Source organism: Stegodyphus dumicola, chromosome 2 (genome assembly GCF_044657685.1).
Source record: "Stegodyphus dumicola isolate Sdum_Otavi_A_Nest chromosome 2, ASM4465768v1".
Classification (NCBI taxonomy): Eukaryota; Metazoa; Arthropoda; class Arachnida; order Araneae; family Eresidae; genus Stegodyphus; species Stegodyphus dumicola.
In genome coordinates this window covers 174,140,134-174,164,054 of record NC_140769.1, presented here as the reverse complement: position 1 = coordinate 174,164,054, position 23,921 = coordinate 174,140,134, and the positions used below count along the sequence as shown (strand labels likewise).

General features: G+C 32.7%; 1 protein-coding gene across 3 annotated transcripts in view; it reads right to left on the bottom strand.

Moving 5' to 3' along the window:
• Positions 1 to 23,921, bottom strand: part of LOC118189103 (uncharacterized) — a 142,359-nt gene that overhangs the window by 84,432 nt on the left and 34,006 nt on the right. For all 3 annotated transcript variants that reach the window (XM_085810328.1, XM_085810329.1, XM_085810330.1), the window contains exons 4-8: positions 20,928 to 20,969; positions 16,224 to 16,268; positions 11,779 to 11,823; positions 8,347 to 8,430; positions 6,336 to 6,419 (exon numbers count right to left, since the gene is read on the bottom strand). In XM_085810328.1, coding sequence (XP_085666454.1) covers positions 6,336 to 6,419; positions 8,347 to 8,430; positions 11,779 to 11,823; positions 16,224 to 16,268; positions 20,928 to 20,969 — 300 coding nt within the window. The remainder of the gene's footprint in view (positions 1 to 6,335; positions 6,420 to 8,346; positions 8,431 to 11,778; positions 11,824 to 16,223; positions 16,269 to 20,927; positions 20,970 to 23,921) is intronic.

Here is a 23,921-nt window from a genome sequence, read left to right as displayed (position 1 = left end):
AGAAATTAAATAAGAAATAGCATAGAATTAATACCATGTGTACTTTAAGATTCCAACCATGCATTTTGAAAACAGGCGAAATTAAAAAAAAAAAAAAAATTGCTAATTTACGTGCTCCTAAGTATTCAGTTCTTTTGGAATGAGATGGCACTGCCATCGCTACTGTTAATGAAAGAATGTTTCCTTTGTTTCTACTTTCGGAGCTGACTGTGTGTGGAACGGAAGCACAACTACGAAAGTATGACCCAGGTGACGCATAGGTTCATGAACACCAGACAAAAGAGCCATTATTACAAATTAGACTGATTACACCACAGCTCTAAACAGCACACACTACATTAACAGTGCAATATACACAAGAGATGAGTTATATGTTTTAGTAGAAAATTTCACTAAAGAACTCTGCGCGGCCTATCATGCAAATAAAAAATCAATTCCTAAAGAAAAAAATCAAGCAGAATAAGAACCTAAAAGACCTAATCAAAAAGAGAAATTCGTTCAAAGCATCCTGCTGCTGATAAAAGAATCCTAAACGCATTACATCAGGAGGTCAGAACTCTTAAAGAACATGCACGTAAACTCTGGGCTAATTACTCTGAAGGACTTACTACTGATGATAACTCAATATGGAAAGCCATTTCAAAGTTAAAAAATGCTACACGAATATGGCGCCTTTAATCTTCAATATCTAAGCGAACGATATTCCATACACTTGAACACAACACTTGCTATGAACGCAGACGATACTGAGATACTCACTCAAAATGCATCTATTAGCTCAGCTATACAACAGCTACAAACACACATTCATGCAATGGAGTCCTCGCTCAGAAAATGGAAGAAAAAAATTAATGTTGAAAAACCTGTTGCTGTCATGTTTACAAGGAAACTGACTAGTGATGGAAACCTCACCTTCCACAATACTTTTCTTCCCTGGGAAGTCAAATACGTAGGTGTAATTCTAGATCATCAATTAGCATAGAAGCTCCACACGAAAAACATAATTAAAAATTTTCGAGCTAGTAAATCTACACTTAGCACCTAACTCATTTATAAGGATATTCTGCGATCCATTCTGACATATGTATGCCTAGTCTGGGGTCATGTTTACAAAAGTACCTTACTAAAATTGCAGCAGCTCCAAAACTCAACACTGAGATTACTGGCAAACTGTCCTTGGTATATCCCTAACGATGCCATTCACAATGAATGCAATATTTCACTAATAACTGATGTGATGATCAAGTTATTAAAAAAATTTACACTGATTACCAAGGCGCAGAACCCAACAATTCCGGTTCTGAACTACGACAGCAATTTAGTAGAACAAAAAAGCCATCCTCAGAAACGTTTATAGAGGTTATAAGGTATTTCTCCTGCCTTCTTAGCGTGCCTTCGTGGTGTAATGATCTGCACGCTGGGCCGGCGCGTATTCCAGAGGTTCGTGGTTCGATTCCCGGCGAAAGCGTTGCTTATTTTTCATCTTCTCCGGCTTCCAAAAAATCCTAATATCTCTACGGTGGCGCCTGAACTGACGGGATGGTTGATGATGATTCTCCATGCCAGGATTTGGCGATTGCGTCCCCTAAACCCCTGTCGCAATTTAAAAGGTGATGTATATAAGGTATTTCTGCCTCCTTCTTAACGTGCCTTCATGGCGTAGTGGTCTGCATGCTGGGCGCGTATTCCAGAGGTCCGTGGATCGATTCCCGGCGAAAACGTTGCTCATTTTTCTTGTCTCTCAGCATTAAAAAAACCTAATAGCTCTACAAGGTAGTTCCTCTGTTGACTATTTCTAAAAATAATCACTTTTCCCCTTAATCAAATTATATTAATATACCAGCACTAATAATTTCAAAAACTTAAAAATTTAATGTTTTCTGTTCATTAATTAAAATTATAGAAGACTTGATTTAACTTTTTCATCTGCCCCCACTCTTTCATTTATTCGGCCATCTCCCTAAATTAGTATGGAACTGAAATGAGCCTAGCCCCTCCCACTAGCACACTGCAGACCTCACCTTATTCAACAAGACTCCTCCTCTGCAGCCAATAGCAGACTTGCAAGCTCCTGTTGCTTCCCTGTCTGCTGAATAATTTCCGGGTCTTCATCGCTTCTTCAAATTTTTCAGGACTTCTCTTCAACCTAATAATTTCCATGAACTCCCTAATTGCAATGAACTCTGCCATTACTTCTGAATATATCAAAACTGCTATCTCTCCACACCTCTACTCACTGAATTACTATTTTCTACGAAATTTTACAGCGTTCGAAAAAAGATACAATTATTTTAATGGGATAGGGCTATGCCCAGGATTAATACAACTGAACGTTAGTTCAACCGAGGTTCATGAACGTTTCTGTAATAAGCCATTTGGTCTTCATACTTTGTTCGTGCGGAAGAAGAGAGCTTTGGGCAAGGATGACTGAAGAACAGGTCTCTGGTCGGTAGTTCTTTGAGGGTTCCATGACTCATGTTACTTATCTGAAGACGTTGAATGACTGGCTTCTTCCACAACTGCAGCATTTGAGCATTAGTGACACGATTGTTAACCAACACGATGTAGCTTCCGCCGACTTGGCACCTAGTGCTCATGAGCGCCTCAATGGGCTGTTCCCTGACAGGTGGATAAGGTATGGGTCAACAAATTCATTAGCGCCTTATCATTGTCCACCTCGAAGTCCGGCCCTTAAGATACCAAACAGTGCCTTGTGTTGGATCATCAAACCATACGTTTCAAAAAGCGGCACGTCAACAAAGATGTTCTGCAGGCAAATGCCTTCCATCAAGTGTCACGCAACCTGCCAGAGCGGAGGAATGGGAGAACAGTCAGGCACATCAAACTATACAGAGGTAATGGTGGTGGATACACGGATGTTTAGGACAAATAAATTTAACTCTTATTAAAGTTACAATGAAATTATTGCACATGTAAAGGGAATTTGTGGCCACTTTGTACCTAAAAGAATTTTTTATTTCAAAAAATTTCTTTCCAAAAATGCTCTTATTTAAAAATAAAAATATTTATTTAACAACGGAAAAGAATAGTATACAACTGAAGTATGTATTAATACCCATTTCTGAAAAATAAGAAAGCAATAAAAGCTTACAAAATTTGCCCTTGTTTTTTGTTTTAATTTCGTATAGTATGTGTGGTAACTAGGCAGATATTTTCATATAAAAATCCCTGAAATTTTGAAACGATTTTCTTTTCATCTTTTTTTCTTAAAGTTTAAATTTTTCGATTTCGTTTCTTTTTACACTGAAAGATATTAATGTAGATTTTAAATAAGAAAGTGCGTTCAAAAATTGAGGGAGAGCTGTATTATCTTTTCAACTATTTAAATTTAGGTATTGCTCTTGAAATAAATGACTGGCAAAAATACATTCTACGGCGCTTTAAGATACTTTAAAAATTAGTTTGTTTCAAACAAGAAATGCAGACGGATTATTTTCACAACCGAGTAAATAAGGCTTTCATTCATATAATCAAAACTGCATGGGAAGGATGATATGCGAAATCGACTTAGCGTAAAATCGATATAGTATTATAATCTATTATAGTATCGTTATACTAATAATAGTATCGTTATACTAATAATAGTATCGTTATACTAATAATAGTATGGTTATACTAATAATAGTATCGTTATACTCGTTTTACTACTCTGATAATACTATTATAGTATCGTTACTAACCGCTACTAACCAGTTACCGGCAGTTACCTACTAGACACTAACCTGTTACCGGCATACCAATCGATACTATGACAGTATTTTTACATAGGAAACTGATATTTATTTGTCACCTGCATAGAAATGTCGCAAGCATATGATTTACACTTCGGAGGATTGACAGGTCAGGAGAGGGAAAGGTGGGTAGGACAAAAGGACATTTACCAATACAAAACTACCGAACTTTAATTATGAAAAATCAGGAGATTTGAGACACGTTGTTTTAAAACTGCTCCATATTCATTTAAATTCTCGTTATAATGCATGAATCAGGTTTTGTACATTTTAAACTATGTTTGTCATGTAAAATGCACTAGATCATAATTAGATACTTGATATTTTATATTCTTAGCTAATTTTGTTTTACGCATTTGTGCTCAGACAATTCTGCGTAAGTAAGCGAGGCTTTTTTTTTTTAGCTGAAACGGACAATTTCTCCAAAGGAGATATTAATTTCGTTTTGGCATTTTGCGTCGATTCACTGTAAACGGCGAATCACTTTTTAAATTGTTGCTACCAAATATTTGAGTCCTGTATTACATTTAAAGAAATTAAATAATGAAGAATATGCATAAATGTATGTTTATTTCTCGCATTGTGATAAAACAACGGTACCTAGAGATATCCAGTTCTGAATAACGTACGTCTGCACCCGAATATGGTTATGAACGTTAGAAAAACGCCCCTTGGGACAAAATATAAAATTAAATTCAAATATTAAGTTATTAAGCATCATTAAGCAATTCTACTTAAAACGTTCTACAAATATCTACGACAGGTTATCACGATTCAAACCAAATAAAATTTAAAAACAAAAATTATGCTCAAACTCCCTTCAGTATATTCTTAATCACAATTTGACAGCAACAGGAACACTTTGAGTCAATCATTAATAATTAAAAGTTCCTTAAGAGGATCGATATCGTGATTTAGACCAAGGAACATACACAAGTTGTATCTAAAGTAAGAGAGATCTACATTGCTATACTTTCTAAGGGAAACTAGCTCGTACTGATGTACGCATGAGGAAAACCGCGAAAACCAATTATACAACCAGAGTGTTCGCTTTAGATCGAAAGTTTAATATTGTTACGAAATGTCAAGTCGCGGTGAGATGGCTTCTCCGCAAAGCAGTTTTAGGGTTGTTATAAAATAGCAAGGAGGGGCAGGGTTGCCACATTTGACGAGAAATCCCCCATTTGGCGACATTTGGCGATAAAATTGGCTATATACCATGGACGGTTGGAGAACCTTCTGGAACGAATTCTTACCGTTTTAGCCCAGAATGTTCTCGAACACCAGTCAAAAGCTATATAAGCCCTGCTGGCACGCGGAGAGTTAGTTACGAGTTAGTATGTGTCTCGTCTAGCGAGTCAATCCCTGCGGAGTCGATCGAGTTGACAGCCGGGCAACGAGTGCCGAGTGGGTCGTCGAGTGCACCGAAGGAATCTCTTAGTGTATCGCGGTTAGTGCATTGTCGAGAGAGCGTGTTGAGCTCCGGGAACGACTGAACCGAAGAGTCGGGAGCTGTGCTCGGGTGTCATCGAGTGCATCGCGAGTTGTAACGTGGAGTGTCTCGAGAGTACGTGGAGTTCCGAGAACAACCAAACAGCGTCAGGAGGTGTACTCTGGTGCTTTGCAGGAAGCTGTCTCCACCGTTATTGCCTGACAGAGTGAAGGCTGTGTCGCTGATTGTTCCAGCGTGTTTATAGTAGATCTTCGACGATTATAAAAAGTGTTATTGGAACTGCCCTGATTAATATTGGCTAAATAAAGTGTGTTTCGATACTTTATCAAGTGTCGTCATTATTCACTCCAAATCTACAAACCCCGTACGAACGTGAGGGAAGAAAATAACGCAACAATATTCTGCGGTCTTAACCCTCGCCCACTTAGTATTGGAGTATTGGTGGAGTATTGTAACTTAGGAGTAACTATCTGCTTGAAGCCGTTAGCTCACAGATCAATATTTTATTTGCCTCTCGTTTTTGTTAAACAGTTGTCACATCACAAATTCTCTGAAATGAAGCACTTCCCACAAATAAGTTTCAAAGTTTGAATTATGATTGGAATAGGAAATTAAAACAGTAATTTCTAAGGTTATTCGGCACTTTTATTTTCGAACATAATTTAGACATAGATTTGTTCGAAATAAAGGGATGCTTAAGCCCAAATTTTAGATATTTTTACCAAGAAAATGCTTTTACCTTCCGTAGTTCAGTTCTCTATAATTTAATTTTTCACTTAGCTTTAACTTTAAATATAAAGCGACAAAAATCTTGAAAACATTTCAGTAGTTTGAAATAAAAAGTCGTTCTCTTTTACAATCATGTATCAATTGTCTTCGCATTAACAAAGAACACAACATTAAATTACTTAACAGGATAAATAATTGTCACCATATTAGCTGCTATCCAAATAACGCTTTTAAGTAGCTAATTTTCAAATATATAAAGGAAGGGAACATCTAATTATTATTATTTTTTTTTTTTTCCCGTAGAATATATGTACAGAGTTTGAAATTATGCGATAACAGACAACAGCTGAAAATAAGAAAGTAATTAATTGCAGAATAATAAGATGTTATTCGGATTTTACCAACGTAATCCACTGGATAATTGACTTTAACAAAGCACTGCGTGATGTTAAGATCTCTCAGCATAGTCAAGGTATCATTTCTACCTGAAATTTAAATAACAAAACGTAACTATAGTACATTTTGAGAGAACTTTCTGAAATTCTAAATATAAAAATATATTTCATTTATTGAATATTTAGTGTAAATAAATGTTGAATGATATAACGAGATGTTTGTTAAAATCCTTTAAACGAAAATAACATGCATATTTTCACATTTTTGGTCATTTTAGAAGCTTTTCACTTCAATAATTATTAAAGTGTTATGAGAAAATTTTACTTAACACAATAACTAATCCATTTATTAATGAGGCATACTGAAATGTACAACAACTGATAATTTTGTGCAGTTTTCTTTCATATCGCCGCTTCGAATGAATTGTCTACCATTGTAACCAAATATTATTGTCGGAGACCGAAGTGTGTTATTTCCTGTTAAACCGAAGTTGAATATATTTGAATACTGCAATACATTCAACTAGTCGCCGGTCAAATACATTCAACTAGTCGCCGGTCAGAGTTCATCAGGGTCATGATGAATAATAATTAGGAGCCTCATGCTGGTAATCATGGTCATGATGGTCAGGGTCAGGATCAGGGTCAAGATGATCAGGGTCCCCGAAATTTACCTAACTGACAGTCAAAGAACCTCTAAGAAGAGGATTGAGATTCTTTGATGACAGTATTACGAATCTCCTATGGTAAAGCAGGCCGAAACGGCTAATGGCAGCATGGACATCTTAGTCATTACGACTGTAGAAATGAACCCGAAGGAAAAAAAAAAATTAGAAAGGCAGCTACGGCGATATAGGACACATAAAATGAGAATAGGAGAATCGACTTTTACTTCTCTATTGGAGGGAAAGCGAATCTTCTCATCAATTTATATCATATAGAAAGAAAGAATATATATATATATTTTTTTGAAGAAAACTTCATCAGTTTACTTAAGAAAATTCTAACCCTAACCAAAGACTTCAAGATGGTCAACACAGCAGAAGTAAAATTCGAACTAGCGATAAATGTTATTAAGGAATCGCAAATTAAAGCGGACAAGTGCAAGAGGGTAAAGGTAAAGGTAAAAGTATGGGGGACACCAGCAATGTACCATAGGTCAACTGGTAATGCCTTCCCATACTAACTCCAGTGCAAGAGCAGAAGCCATCTCGAATGGATCATTTCCCCTTTCCGGCACTTCATCGCTCATAACTGATGCAGTGGGCGCTGCACTTGAGCCCCGCCCTTCGTTTTTATTTGCGAAACCAAGCAAGAGTCGGGGGTCCTGAACTTAGACAGCAGATGACTAATAATTGCTTTGAAATTTGAAAAAAAAAAAAAAAAAAAAATTAGTTTTTCCTTTTTTTCATTTTTATTTTCCAATTTTTCGCCTTCCTTGAGGGGGGGGGGTAAAAATATTTCATACTTTATCTGTAGGATAGACCCTAGGTTTTATTGCCTCTTGTAATCTTTGCGATTCCTACATTCTACCGCTCAATGCTTCTGTAAGTTTAAAAAAATTGTCCTTTCTAAATTCTGCGGCCCAACTCGTACATTTCGATTGCACCAGCTCTAGCGCTTTCCCGATGACACATCACAGTCGCTATCAAATCTTAAATTCTCTGGAATGAAATGCTTCGCATCATAAATGGATTAGATTATCATATCAACAGAAAAAATTCGTTTAGTATTTTATTTTGAAAAAGAAATAGGTACTTGTCTTTCCGAAATAATTTTGTGCTTATGCCCAAATTTAGGACACTTTTTGCCTAAGAAATTTTTTTACAGTGCGCAATGAAGTCTCTTACTTGGTTTGTGGCAGATTTTTTACCAAAACCAAATAAAGCATCAACTAATGTACATAGAATTTTTGCATGCACTATATAATATTTGGATTTATGCTTTAGAAACAAAAAATGGAAAATAAGATGGTAATTAATTACATATTAAATCTTAAAAGTCATTAGCATTTTACCATTATCCTTCATTCTACGTGCCACTAGAAAAGAGCATTTCATGACGTCCAAGTTTCTCTGCAAATTGTATTCTAGATTTTCATCTGAAATAAAAATTTTAAAAAGTTTAACCACTTTTGCGAGGACCTTCTAAAATCTAACCAATGAAGTATAATATAAAGCATTCAAGATTTTTTTGCGAAATTTGTCCGTTTCCATGCATCATAGACACAGACTTAAGCTTACAGAAAAATTTAACAGTAGTCAACGCGTAAATGGCATTTTGATAACTTTGAAAATTCGCATGTAATTCATACTTTTTAATTAACGATTAAGTGTAATCAATTTAATTACATTCATCTTAAAATTCATGGATAGAATTAATTCTTATAAATTTATATACATATTTAATTATAAATATTCATTTTACTCCTCAAACAGAAATATCGCTAAATCTACGAATATATAATTGAAGCAAATATTTTAAATCACTAATAATCATAGAGTAAATCAGTGTCCAATATATCATATATCTTTATGCGCTTTCTTAATTCTGTTTTCTACAGAAAACAAAATTTAAAAAATTAAATTTTAGATACACAGGAATAATACATATAACTACCCGAAAAGTACTTATAAATAATGAATGATATTATTTACATGCAGCCTATTTATATGCATGTATATTTTTATACGTAGATTAAGCTAAGTATTAGGAAAAAATATAGCACAATTCCTCATTTCCTGCGTATTATTTTCTTTTTGATCAAAACTGCTTCCAGAGAGTTCATACTGAAATTTGGTCGAAATTCAGTGTGATCTTAAGCATTAATTTTTCATCAACAATGGATTTGAAAGCATTCCTCAGAAATGAACAGATGAAAATCAAATTTTAGTTCTCAAGTTAATGTCAGCATACTTCTCAGGGTTTAGAAATGGACCATTTAAAAGACATCTACCAATTATATATATAAACATATACTTACAAAAAATATCCTCTCACTGAGTTAAAGATTAACTTCACTTTCATTTAACTCGTCATGTTTAAAATACAATCTAGTTTTTGCTCATGAAAATTTCATCCTATTTTTGCTTATTACACTTTTGAAATGGAATGTATGCCAGAGTAGCAAATGCACTTAGTTCAGGAATTACTGATCGTTTTACGAATGCAAGGAATATATTGATAAAATTTTTAGAAAGTTCTCTTGTCAGTTTATATGTATAAATAGAGCTTCTGGAAGCAAATTAAAATTTTCAGTTATAAACATTTTTAAAAAATAGTAAATAGAATTTGGTGGTAAGTAATTGTAACCTTTTTTAATGCCTGCACGCCTGCTGCTTGTCCCTGTTAGTCTTACGTGTATGAGCCCAATGGGACTAGCATAACAAAGCAATGGTCTAAGAATGGACTTGTAAACAAGTAGCTTGCTGTCTATAGATAACACACTGTTCCGAGCAATTAAGGGGTTGTGCTTTACGAACTCGGAACCTCTGGATAATAGAAGTGATGTGTGGGGACCATGTAAGAGTATTGTTGAGGATCACTCCAAGATAAAGGACTTGCTTGGCCCATGGAATGTTGGCACTGTAGAACTGCAGGTTCTTTTTAATTTTGGTCTTCCTGGTGAATAGAATTAATTGCTTTGGTCTTATCCACTTTGAAGAGATTTTCCATTGGTTAAGCCAGATCTCTAATGTGTGAATGTAGTTTTGTAACCGTTGAATTACTGGACCAATGAATGCACTTTGTGCCAGGATCGCAGTGTCGTCTGCATACATAGCTAAGGTTGTGTCATGTGTGGTAGGAATGTCGTTCACATAAATATTAAAGTATGTAGGTGCGGCCAGCTACGTGAACGACAAAGTGTCTACCTGTTGGGTAGGAATTAGTGATGTTAATGATGCAGTCTGGGAAACCAAGAACGTGTAACTTGTAAATGAGTGCATCCAACCAGACTCTATCAAAAGCCTTTGCTATATCAAGAAATAGTCCACCGGTAACTTTCCTTGTGGTCATCCCCTCAGCGATGGTCTCGACGACTCTATAAAGTTGGTTTGTGGTTGATAACTGCCTCCTAAATCCAAATTGATGCGGAATCAGAATATTATTGGCTTCCAGATGTGAATTGATTCGCTTTAGTAAAACAGCTTCAAATATTTTGCTGATGGAGGAGAGCAGGCTGATAGGTCTATACGACTCCGACTTGATGGACGATTTCCCATCCTTCAGAATAGGGACAATCTTAGCTGTTTTCCAAAATGTCGAGGCTGATGTCGAAGTTAAGTTTTTTTTTTTTTTTTTTTTTTCCTGTAGAGTGTTGCTATTGCTCGCTTTTAAACTGTTGAGTTTGTTACTCATAATTCGTTAAAGTTTTCCAAAATATGAAATCGATAATAAAACAAATTAAAAATTTGGTCTTCCACATGATCATATTCGTAGAAGGATTACGTCATTCAAAATTCGATGGCTCTATATACCGTTGTTTTATCACAATGAGAGAAATATACATGCATTTATGCAGATTTTTCATTATTTAATTTCTTTAAATATAATACAAGACTCTAACATTTGATGGCAACAGTTTGAAAAGTGATTCGTCGTTAATAGCGAACAAACGCAAAACGAAAACAGTAGTCCTTCAGGGACAAAGCCCATTTGCGCTAAAAGTGGGATTAAATAGTACTCAGCTTTTATGGCATTGATTTCATCATCTTTTATGAAGAAATTTGTTATTTCTTTAGATTTGACAACGCCGATTTCTGTTTGCTTTTGAGAAAACACGTGCCGTTAACAGTCATCCCTTTCGCTATTTGCAACTGAGTAGTCAGCTGCACCCACTGCGATGTGTATGATTCATGGACAAGCATGAAAATTCTGTAGAATATGAATCTTTTAATTTCCAGCTCCTTAGTTTGAAGTAGAATAATTCAGAAAAAAGCTTCCAGCGGAATCAAAATTCACAACTGCTGAACTCTTGCCGTACTCTACACAAGGATTTTACTGCAGCTGTTTTTTTTTTTTTTTTTAATTACATATATTAACAGTCGGAGTCTTCTACCACCGCTGCTCTTCAAAATCAGCAGAGCACTTAATGCATGGTACAGCGATTATTTAGCCAAACATCAGATTAATTAGTTCTGCTCTGCGTTACTTCTCATATGCTCTTTCTGTAAAATCCATACATATTCCCCACAGTTCGCAGTTTATCATAATCTTCCGTAGAAACTAGGGACGATGCGTAGGAGATGGGCTACGTAGTTATTCCTTAATTAGTCTTTATTTGTTCCATAAAACGAATAATGAAATTTTAGAACGCTTTCGTTTTTCCCTTTTCTTGAAAAAGAGAATATTTGGATTCATTTTAAGTAAGGAAGCATAAGTTAAGGTTTCTCATAAAAGCAAATGTTCATAAATAGTGAAATAGTTATATTATTTTTAATTACATTACCTGGATCCATGTTCTTTGAAAAAGTAGCTCGACTTCTTCTGTAAACTAAAAACAAAAATTATACTTTTGTCAAAATTAAAGTACATATACAGAAGTAATACTTGCTACATATTGAAAAATTAGAACAATGTATGAAAAAGTATTATTGAACATGAAAACTGAAAAGAAGAATATGTATTAAAATGAAATTATTGAATTTAAATTGAAATTAGCGAAAGTTTGAAAATATCTGAAAAATCATCTTTATTAAATTTTTTATTAAATATCATGCAGGGCCAAATACGACAAAGTTGCAATCGACAAATCTTGATATTATAGGTTTTAACAAATTCTATAACACTTTGTGAAATTATGCGTTGCTTTTCTACTGTGCACTTTTCAGATCCTAAATGATGATGCAAGCATTTGGAATACGCATGCTACAAGAATTTATGTCGCGCTGGTTTTTATTCTAAAGCTGAAATTTTATTCTGCAATATTGCATAATATTTATAATTTTATGCCACCTGTTTAGATTTAATTGCATTTCCTTTTTTTTTATTTTTAATTTTTCTGTAGAATATTCTAGGTTAAAAAATCAAAAAGAAAAATTTAGGAAATTAGAAATTTAAAAAAAAAATCTGAAAGGTTTCAGATTTTAAATTACGTTCAAAGGGGTGTTTTTTTTTTAACGCTTTGTGCATGGCGTTAACTTTATTTATTAAATATAATGTTCTTTGCAGTGAAAGCATAAAATTCAGTTCAATAACAATGTCGGAAAATAATTTTAAAATGAGCATATCTTAAGAATTTCCGATACACAGTTCCTCGCGCTGGAGAATTTTTTTTTTTTTTCCTGTTCAACGTTGCCAGTCTCGCTTTGAAATCCCCGAGTTTGTTAATCAAAAATTCATTAACGTTTTACAAAATCTGAAACACATAATAAACAAATTCCAAATTTCAAATTTGGTGTTCCACATGCCCATATTGGTACGTCATTCAAAATTCGATGGCTCTATGTACCGTTGCGTTATCAAAATTCAAGGAAATATACATATTTTATACAGAATTTTAATTATTTAATTCTTTAAATATAACACAGAGCGATATTCCTTTGTGGCAACAGTTTGAAGAGTGGTTCGCCGTTTGTAGTGAATCGAAGAAAAATGTCCAAAGGCTCTTTGCCCCTGAAGGACTATTGTTTTTGTTTTGCGATTTTCCGTTGAATCACAATAAATGTCCGTTTCACGTTTCAACTTGTTCCCCACCTCCAGCCACTCTTATTGAGCTGGAAACTGCTCTACAAGAAGAATGGCGATTGCTTAATTCTGCGGTGGTTGACTACCTAATTTAAAGCATGGTCACAAGGTGTAAACTTTGTATACAGATGAGGGGGGTCACATACCCTATTAATGTCCTTTTTTTTCGTTTTATGCTGTTTATTTTCACTTTATACATAATTCTCTTTAAGTCTCCAGTATGCCATTATCTAATAACTTACAAAAAATTAATATTGTTTTCATTTCTGTATATAATTATTGATTTTGCTTTATGCATAAATATATATATGCTACTTTCCTGCCGAATTTTGTGTCAATCAAAGCAGTATTTGTTCATTTTTTGCATTTTACATCTTCGTGCTTAACTTTTGGAAGTGAGTCTATATATACATAATAACAACATTCGAACTTCTGAGCCGATTAATTTTTCAGTAGCATTTTTGCAACTATATGCAAGTGGATGCAGGGATAGCCTATTTCTAAAGATTGATACTACACATTTAACTTTTCCCAACATGTTGCTAGCGTTTTCAGAAGAAAATGACAAGCACTTAATTCATTTAATTCTTTGTTTATAAAGTATTACGAAGCGTAATACTATACGAATGCGAAGTTCGAATGGTGAAAACAACAATTAACGATTCTTGTACGAATGCTATTATTGTTTCGACGAGTTTGCATAATAGGTAATTTTATCTTTCGATTTGGTATACAAAAATACATGACGACATCTTTCATTTGTATTTAATGAAAACACTAAAATATGTCACAGTAATACATACACATCGCAACGGCGAACCGACAGTTACATAATGTAAACACACAGAAAAATTCTTTTTCGCGCAACAGCGCCCTCTGTACTATGAAATGTTCTAACATAAAGTATTCCTTTACACTTTAAAAAACATATTTTGCAGTATTATCCGTGAATTCCAAAATAGAAATCGATGAAGTTTGCGGTAATGAATCATAATCAGAGGATATACAGTGGTTCCCAAACGTGTTTGTACACTTACCAGTTTCAGTGAAATATTGCTTTACACATTTATAAAAATTAATATTTGAGAATGAAATTTTTAATAATATCTATAATTTTCTCTTAGCATAAAAATTATTCTATTATAATAATAATTCTTTGAGGGCGATTAATAATCAAAATATAACAGAAAATTTACCTCACAAAGTCTTCGTACACTTTAAAGAATTCTAAAAGTAATCTGTTAGTAAATATTGTATATTTCTGATAGCATTTTGTAGGATATCTTGTAGCCTTTATGAGAGTTTTCAAAATTCTAGGCATTTAGTTCCCTGTTTTTTTTTTCGGGTAATATCTGAATAAATATTCCTCCATGTTTTTATCATTCCTGGTTATATTTCGGTTTCTGTTTTTATGTTGCATTTTAGTACTCTAACCACTAATTTTCTCAAATTGCGTTCTATGGGGTTTTCAATCAAGGGACTGAGATGGAGTTTTCGTAAAGCGTAGACAATTACAGATGTGCCAAAGTTGAACGTTGAGGGCCGTGTGCCCAAGTTCCTTATCCTGATAACAAAAAAAAAAAAAAAAAAGGGGGAGGGGACTAAGTTGTTTCCAACACCTAAATTTTGGTCGGATAATTTTAATTTATCTTTAACAATATTTAGATAAAGAACACGATTCCCCTTGCCACCAATAAATCCTAACTTATCTAATCCTGATTCTGATATGCACATGACACAAAGACGTCACTACCGCCATGTTTTACTGTTCCAAAAAAGTTCTTGGGATAAGTTCCTCATTCGTTTTTCTTCATACAATTATATGCCCTTCGGAACCCAAAATGATAAATTTTCTTTCATCTTCAATTAAGAGATGGTACCACTGCTCTTCGGGATTATTTATCATTGATTTTACGAAGGAAAGAATAAGCTTTCTATTTTTTGCATTTACAAAAGATTTTCTTTGAGTAGAGCACCTATGTGAAGGAGCTGATCTGAGTACACGTCAATAATTTTAAGGTGAATTTAAAGCTTTAAATAGAAAACGTTTCAGTAAATTGTGTAGAAATATGTACAGAAATGGAACATGGCTTTTTCACAAATTTTCTAACTATGAATCTCTGATCACATTGAGTTAACGTTTCCGAACAACCTCTTCTGGCTGTATTTTCTACTCGATTTTCTTCTTTATCACATACCACACCAAAGAATGTGTAAGATGTACTAAATTAGTCTTATCCCGGACCGTTTTCCACCCTTATTATGGACAATGTTCATTTTTCGAATAACATTTGTTATTTCCTTGCCATTACAAACCATTTTCAAATATAAGTAAAATATAATGAACCAAGCAAAGAATAAAGCACGATCAGTTTTGTGACGTGTTTTATCTATATCTCCTTATATTTTTCAATCTTAGAAAAGCAAAATAATTCAGCATTGAATAAATTTCACTCTTATTTAAAATCACATGGACATGATATGAAAAAAATACCCGGCTTTCTATTTGAATTCATATTCGGCCTACAATGCCTTTTCTACAAATTCTAAAAGTGTACAAACACTTTTTAATATCACTGTATATTGTTATCTATGTTCTCTTTTCTTCCATCAGTACTCAGAGAAATGAAGTGTTGTAGAATGACAACAGTACTTTTTACAAGCGTTTTCAGAAGTGCAGCACTTCCGGAACACCCAGCATTGAAAAGGCATTTTGAGTGGCATGAAACTTAAATCAGTAGATAAAATAAATAAAATTCAATAAATGAAGAGAAAAAATACATATTAAATTATATATATTAACAGATGCAATCTTCTACGTTTGGTTACGCTTCAAAATCAGCAGAGCACTTCATGAATGGTTCAGTGATCATTTAGCCAAACATCAGATTAATTAGTTCTCTGCGTTACTTCTCATATGCTCTTTCTGTAAAATCCACACATTTTCCCCATAGTCCGCAGTTTATCATAATCTTCCGTAGAAACTAGGGACGATGCGTAGGAGATGGGCTACGTAGTTATTCCTTAATTAGTCTTTATTTGTTCCATAAAACGAATAATGAAGTTTTAGAACGCTTTCATTTTTCCCTTTTCTTGAAAAAGAGAATATTTGGATTCATTTTAAGTAAGGAAGCATAAGTTAAGGTTTCTCATAAAAGCAAATGTTCATAAATAGTGAAATAGTTATATTATTTTTAATTACATTACCTGGATAAATGTTCTTTGAAAAAATAGCTCGACTTCTTCTGTAAACTAAAAACAAAAATTATACTTTTGTCAAAATTAAAGTACATATACAGAAGTAATACTTGCTACATATTGAAAAATTAGAACAATGTTTGAAAAAGTATTATTGAACATGAAAACTGAAAAGAAGAATATGTATTAAAATGAAATTATTGAATTTAAATTGAAATTAGCGAAAGTTTGAAAATATCTGAAAAATCATCTTTATTAAATTTTTTATTAAATATCATGCAGGGCCAAATACGACAAAGTTGCAATCGACAAATCTTGATATTATAGGTTTTAACAAATTCTATAACACTTTGTGAAATTATGCGTTGCTTTTCTACTGTGCACTTTTCAGATCCTAAATGATGATGCAAGCATTTGGAATAAGCATGCTACAAGAATTTATGTCGCGCCGGTTTTTATTCTAAAGCTGAAATTTGATTCTGCAATATTGCATAATATTTATAATTTTATGCCACCTGTTTAGATTTAATTGCATTCCTTTTTTTTTAATTTTTAATTTTTCTGTAGAATATTCTAGGTTAAAAAATCAAAAAGAAAAATTTAGGAAATTAGAAAATTAAAAAAAAATCTGAAAGGTTTCAGATTTTAAATTACGTTCAAAGGGGCGTTTTTTTTTAACGCTTTGTGCATGGCGTTAACTTTATTTATTAAATATAATGTTCTTTGCACTGAAAGCATAAAATTCAGTTCAATAACAATGTCGGAAAATAATTTTAAAATGAGCATATCTTAAGAATTTCCGATACACAGTTCCTCGCGCTGGAGAATTTTTTTTTTTTTTTTTCCTGTTCAACGTTGCCAGTCTCGCTTTGAAATCCCCGAGTTTGTTAATCAAAAATTCATTAACGTTTTACAAAATCTGAAACACATAATAAACAAATTCCAAATTTCAAATTTGGTGTTCCACATGCCCATATTGGTACGTCATTCAAAATTCGATGGCTCTATGTACCGTTGCGTTATCAAAATTCAAGGAAATATACATATTTTATACAGAATTTTAATTATTTAATTCTTTAAATATAACACAGAGCGATATTCCTTTGTGGCAACAGTTTGAAGAGTGGTTCGCCGTTTGTAGTGAATCGAAGAAAAATGTCCAAAGGCTCTTTGCCCCTGAAGGACTATTGTTTTTGTTTTGCGATTTTCCGTTGAATCACAATAAATGTCCGTTTCACGTTTCAACTTGTTCCCCACCTCCAGCCACTCTTATTGAGCTGGAAACTGCTCTACAAGAAGAATGGCGATTGCTTAATTCTGCGGTGGTTGACTACCTAATTTAAAGCATGGTCACAAGGTGTAAACTTTGTATACAGATGAGGGGGGTCACATACCCTATTAATGTCCTTTTTTTTCGTTTTATGCTGTTTATTTTCACTTTATACATAATTCTCTTTAAGTCTCCAGTATGCCATTATCTAATAACTTACAAAAAATTAATATTGTTTTCATTTCTGTATATAATTATTGATTTTGCTTTATGCATAAATATATATATGCTACTTTCCTGCCGAATTTTGTGTCAATCAAAGCAGTATTTGTTCATTTTTTGCATTTTACATCTTCGTGCTTAACTTTTGGAAGTGAGTCTATATATACATAATAACAACATTCGAACTTCTGAGCCGATTAATTTTTCAGTAGCATTTTTGCAACTATATGCAAGTGGATGCAGGGATAGCCTATTTCTAAAGATTGATACTACACATTTAACTTTTCCCAACATGTTGCTAGCGTTTTCAGAAGAAAATGACAAGCACTTAATTCATTTAATTCTTTGTTTATAAAGTATTACGAAGCGTAATACTATACGAATGCGAAGTTCGAATGGTGAAAACAACAATTAACGATTCTTGTACGAATGCTATTATTGTTTCGACGAGTTTGCATAATAGGTAATTTTATCTTTCGATTTGGTATACAAAAATACATGACGACATCTTTCATTTGTATTTAATGAAAACACTAAAATATGTCACAGTAATACATACACATCGCAACGGCGAACCGACAGTTACATAATGTAAACACACAGAAAAATTCTTTTTCGCGCAACAGCGCCCTCTGTACTATGAAATGTTCTAACATAAAGTATTCCTTTACACTTTAAAAAACATATTTTGCAGTATTATCCGTGAATTCCAAAATAGAAATCGATGAAGTTTGCGGTAATGAATCATAATCAGAGGATATACAGTGGTTCCCAAACGTGTTTGTACACTTACCAGTTTCAGTGAAATATTGCTTTACACATTTATAAAAATTAATATTTGAGAATGAAATTTTTAATAATATCTATAATTTTCTCTTAGCATAAAAATTATTCTATTATAATAATAATTCTTTGAGGGCGATTAATAATCAAAATATAACAGAAAATTTACCTCACAAAGTCTTCGTACACTTTAAAGAATTCTAAAAGTAATCTGTTAGTAAATATTGTATATTTCTGATAGCATTTTGTAGGATATCTTGTAGCCTTTATGAGAGTTTTCAAAATTCTAGGCATTTAGTTCCCTGTTTTTTTTTTTCGGGTAATATCTGAATAAATATTCCTCCATGTTTTTATCATTCCTGGTTATATTTCGGTTTCTGTTTTTATGTTGCATTTTAGTACTCTAACCACTAATTTTCTCAAATTGCGTTCTATGGGGTTTTCAATCAAGGGACTGAGATGGAGTTTTCGTAAAGCGTAGACAATTACAGATGTGCCAAAGTTGAACGTTGAGGGCCGTGTGCCCAAGTTCCTTATCCTGATAACAAAAAAAAAAAAAAAAAAAAAAAAAAAGGGGGAGGGGACTAAGTTGTTTCCAACACCTAAATTTTGGTCGGATAATTTTAATTTATCTTTAACAATATTTAGATAAAGAACACGATTCCCCTTGCCACCAATAAATCCTAACTTATCTAATCCTGATTCTGATATGCACATGACACAAAGACGCCACTACCGCCATGTTTTACTGTTCCAAAAAAGTTCTTGGGATAAGTTCCTCATTCGTTTTTCTTCATACAATTATATGCCCTTCGGAACCCAAAATGATAAATTTTCTTTCATCTTCAATTAAGAGATGGTACCACTGCTCTTCGGGATTATTTATCATTGATTTTACGAAGGAAAGAATAAGCTTTCTATTTTTTGCATTTACAAAAGATTTTCTTTGAGTAGAGCACCTATGTGAAGGAGCTGATCTGAGTACACGTCAATAATTTTAAGGTGAATTTAAAGCTTTAAGTAGAAAACGTTTCAGTAAATTGTGTAGAAATATGTACAGAAATGGAACATGGCTTTTTCACAAATTTTCTAACTATGAATCTCTGATCACATTGAGTTAACGTTTCCGAACAACCTCTTCTGGCTGTATTTTCTACTCGATTTTCTTCTTTATCACATACCACACCAAAGAATGTGTAAGATGTACTAAATTAGTCTTATCCCGGACCGTTTTCCACCCTTATTATGGACAATGTTCATTTTTCGAATAACATTTGTTATTTCCTTGCCATTACAAACCATTTTCAAATATAAGTAAAATATAATGAACCAAGCAAAGAATAAAGCACGATCAGTTTTGTGACGTGTTTTATCTATATCTCCTTATATTTTTCAATCTTAGAAAAGCAAAATAATTCAGCATTGAATAAATTTCACTCTTATTTAAAATCACATGGACATGATATGAAAAAAATACCCGGCTTTCTATTTGAATTCATATTCGGCCTACAATGCCTTTTCTACAAATTCTAAAAGTGTACAAACACTTTTTAATATCACTGTATATTGTTATCTATGTTCTCTTTTCTTCCATCAGTACTCAGAGAAATGAAGTGTTGTAGAATGACAACAGTACTTTTTACAAGCGTTTTCAGAAGTGCAGCACTTCCGGAACACCCAGCATTGAAAAGGCATTTTGAGTGGCATGAAACTTAAATCAGTAGATAAAATAAATAAAATTCAATAAATGAAGAGAAAAAATACATATTAAATTATATATATTAACAGATGCAATCTTCTACGTTTGGTTACGCTTCAAAATCAGCAGAGCACTTCATGAATGGTTCAGCGATCATTTAGCCAAACATCAGATTAATTAGTTCTCTGCGTTACTTCTCATATGCTCTTTCTGTAAAATCTATACATTTTCCCCATAGTTCGCAGTTTATCATAATCTTCCCTAGAAACAAGGGACGATCCGTAGGTGATGGACTATATGGTTATTACTTAATTAGTTATTGTAACCAATCCTTTAACATAAACTATTGGACTAACTATGATAACAAGTCTGCCGTCTGGTGAGTAACCAGAGCAGTACTTCAGTAAAAGCCAAGTCTCCCACTTGATAGGTTATACCCGACTGTTGCTCTGTAATTTTTCTTAAAGTTAAATGTAATGTCCGTGTGTAAATTAAACCTGTTAATAAATACTTGTTATACTATACAGGACTCTTCTATGACCCTATCTAAAACGACCCCCTTCACATTATTATTTTTTCCATAAAACGAATAATGAAGTTTTAGAACACTTTCGTTTTTCAATTTTCTTGAAAGAGTATTCGGATTCATTTCAAGTAAGGAAGCATAAGTTTAGGTTTCGCATAAAAGCAAATATTCTTAAATAGTGAGATACTTATATATTTTTTTAAATTACATTACCTGGAGCCATGTTGTTTGAAAAAGTAGCTGGACTTCTGTAACCTAAAAAAAAAAAAAAAATTATACTTTTGTCAAAATTAAAGTACATAGGTTGAAGTAATGCTTGCTACATATTGAAAAATGAGAACAATGTATGCAGATCCTGGATGATGCTGCAAGCATTTGGAACAAGCATGATACAAGAATTTATATGGCGCCGGTTTTATTAAAAACCAGAAATTTTATTCTGCAATATTGAATAATATTTTTAATTTTATGCCACCTGCTTAGATTTAATTACGATTTTTCCTTTTTTTTAATTTTGAATATTCTAGGTTAAAGAATTAAAAAGAAAAATGTACTTTAAGAATTAAGAAATTAAATAAAAAATAAATATGTAAAAAATCTAAAAGGTTTCATAATTTCAATTGTGTCCAAAGGTACTTTATTTGACTTTTTTTGTGTTACCTTTATTTATTAAATATCATGTTCTTTGCACTTAAACCATAAAATTCAGTTCAATAGCAATGTCCCAAAATAATTTTAAAATGAGCATATCTTTAGAATTTCCGATACAAGGTTCAGCGCGCTGGAAATAAATTTTTTTTTTTTTTTTTTTTTTTTTTTTTTTTTGTCTGTACAACTTTGCCATTCTCTCTTTGAAATCCTTGAGTTTGTTAATCAAAAATCCGTTAAAGTTTTACAAAATATGGTTTGATTTGGTTTATTTAATTATGCAATACACACTAGGGCTATCTGCCTAAGGAAAGGGAGGACTTCGTTGAGTACTTTCTAAGGAAAACTGACTCGTATACATGTTACACGTAGGGAAAAACCACGAAAACTCCCATGCAGCCAGTTCGTTCGCTGAATTCGAACCTCGGAGCGAACTACCAGTGTTCGGCGACTTTACCGCTCGGCCGCTGGTAGGTCCCTTTTACAACATATGAAATAGATAATAAAACAAATTCCAAATTTCAAATTTGGTCTTCCACATGCTCATATTCGTAGGATATTTACGTCATTCAAAATTCGATGGCTCTATGTACCGTTGTTTTAGCACAATGCCAGAAATATACATACATTTATGCAGATTTTTAATTATTTAATTTCTTTAAATATAACACAGGGCGATAATACTTGGCAGTTTGAAAAGTGATTCGCGTTTGTAGTGAATCGAAGCAAAATCGCAAATCGAAAACAATAGTCCTTCAGGAACAAAGCCCCTTTGGACTAAAATCTTACTTTTTTCAGAACTAATATTTTTTTTATTCTTTTGAAATCTATTATTGGTCCAAAGGGGCTTTATGTGTAGCGTATTTATATGTATGTATATATATATTTAGATTAAACTGTGTATTAGAAAAAAATTATAACACTATTTTTCATTTCCCTGCGTATTATTATTTTTTTTTTAAATCAAAACTGCTTCCAGACATTTCATACTGAAATTTGGTCGAAATTCAGTATAATCTTAAGCATTATATTTTTCATCAACAATGGATTTAAAAGCATTCCTCAGAAATGAACAGATGAAAATGAAATTTTAATTCTCAAGTTAATGTCAGCAAACTTCTCAGGTTTAGAAATGAATCATTTAGAAGACACTTATCAATTATAGATATAAATATATACTTTCAAAAAATATCCTCTCACTGAGTTGAAGTATTTCACTTTCATTTAACTGCTGTTTAAAATACAATCTGGTTTTTGCCTCACTCATGAAATTTTCATCCTCCTTTTGCTTACTGCACTTTTGAAATGGAATGTATGCCAGAGCAACAAGTGCACTTAGTTCAGGAATTACTGATCGTTTTACGAATGCAAGGAATATATTGATAAAAATTTTAGAAAGTTCTCTTATCAGTTTATATGTATAAATAAAGCTTTTGGTTGCAAATTAAAATTTTCTGTTATAAACAAAGTATTTAAAAAAAGAGTAAATAGAATTTGGTGGTAAATAATTGTAACATTTTTTAAGGTTTAGCAATTTCGTTTCTTCATAGTCACTGCCAACTAGTTGATCATAAAAAAATAATAATAGTATCTCATTTTTCTCGAACACCTGTTGTAGACTCCTAGCATGACTTACGGTATTTCAAAGTTTTATGAGATGTTGCATTCTAACCCAAAATTTTTTGAACAAGTTTGAAACTGTGCTTTCGTTCTGAAAGATATATATATATATATATATCTTTCAAATTATATATATATATATATAACAAAAACATTCGAACTTCTGAGACGATTAATTTTTTCCGTAGCAGTTTTGCAACTATATGCAAGTGGATTCAGGGATAGCCTATTCCTAATGATTGATACTACACATTTAAATTTTCCCAACTTGTTACTAGCATTGTCAGGAGAAAATGAGAAGCAATTTTTTCATTTTAATTCTTTGCTTTTCATTTACACAGCAAAAAATAAATTTTCCAGTATTATCCGTAAATTCTAAAATTGAAATTAATGATATTTGCGATGATGAATCATAATCAGAGGATATACAGTGGGTTCCAAACGTGTTCGTACACTTACGATTTTCAGTGAAATATTGCTTTACACATTTAAAAAAATTAATATTTGAGAATCAAATTTTTAAATAAAATATATATAAATTTCTGTAAGCGAAATATATTAATTATTTTATGAATACGATAAATTTTGGGGGGAATTTTAATAAACAAAGCGTAACGGAAAAGTTACCTCACAAGAGTCTTCGTACACTTTAAAGAATTCTAAAAGTAATCTCAAGTAAATGTTAGTTAATATTGTATCTTTCTGACAGTTAGTATTTTGTACGATATCTTGTAGCATTTATGACAACTTTCAAACGTCCTGGTATTTAGTTCACTAGTTTACTGTTTTTTTTTTTTTTTTTTAGGAGGGATACCTGAATAAATGTTCCTCCATGTCTCCATCATTAGTGTTTTTAGTTCCATCTTAGTATTCTAACCATCAATTAATTCCGAATGCGTTCTATCTAGTTTTAATATAGGGAATGAAATGGATTTTTCA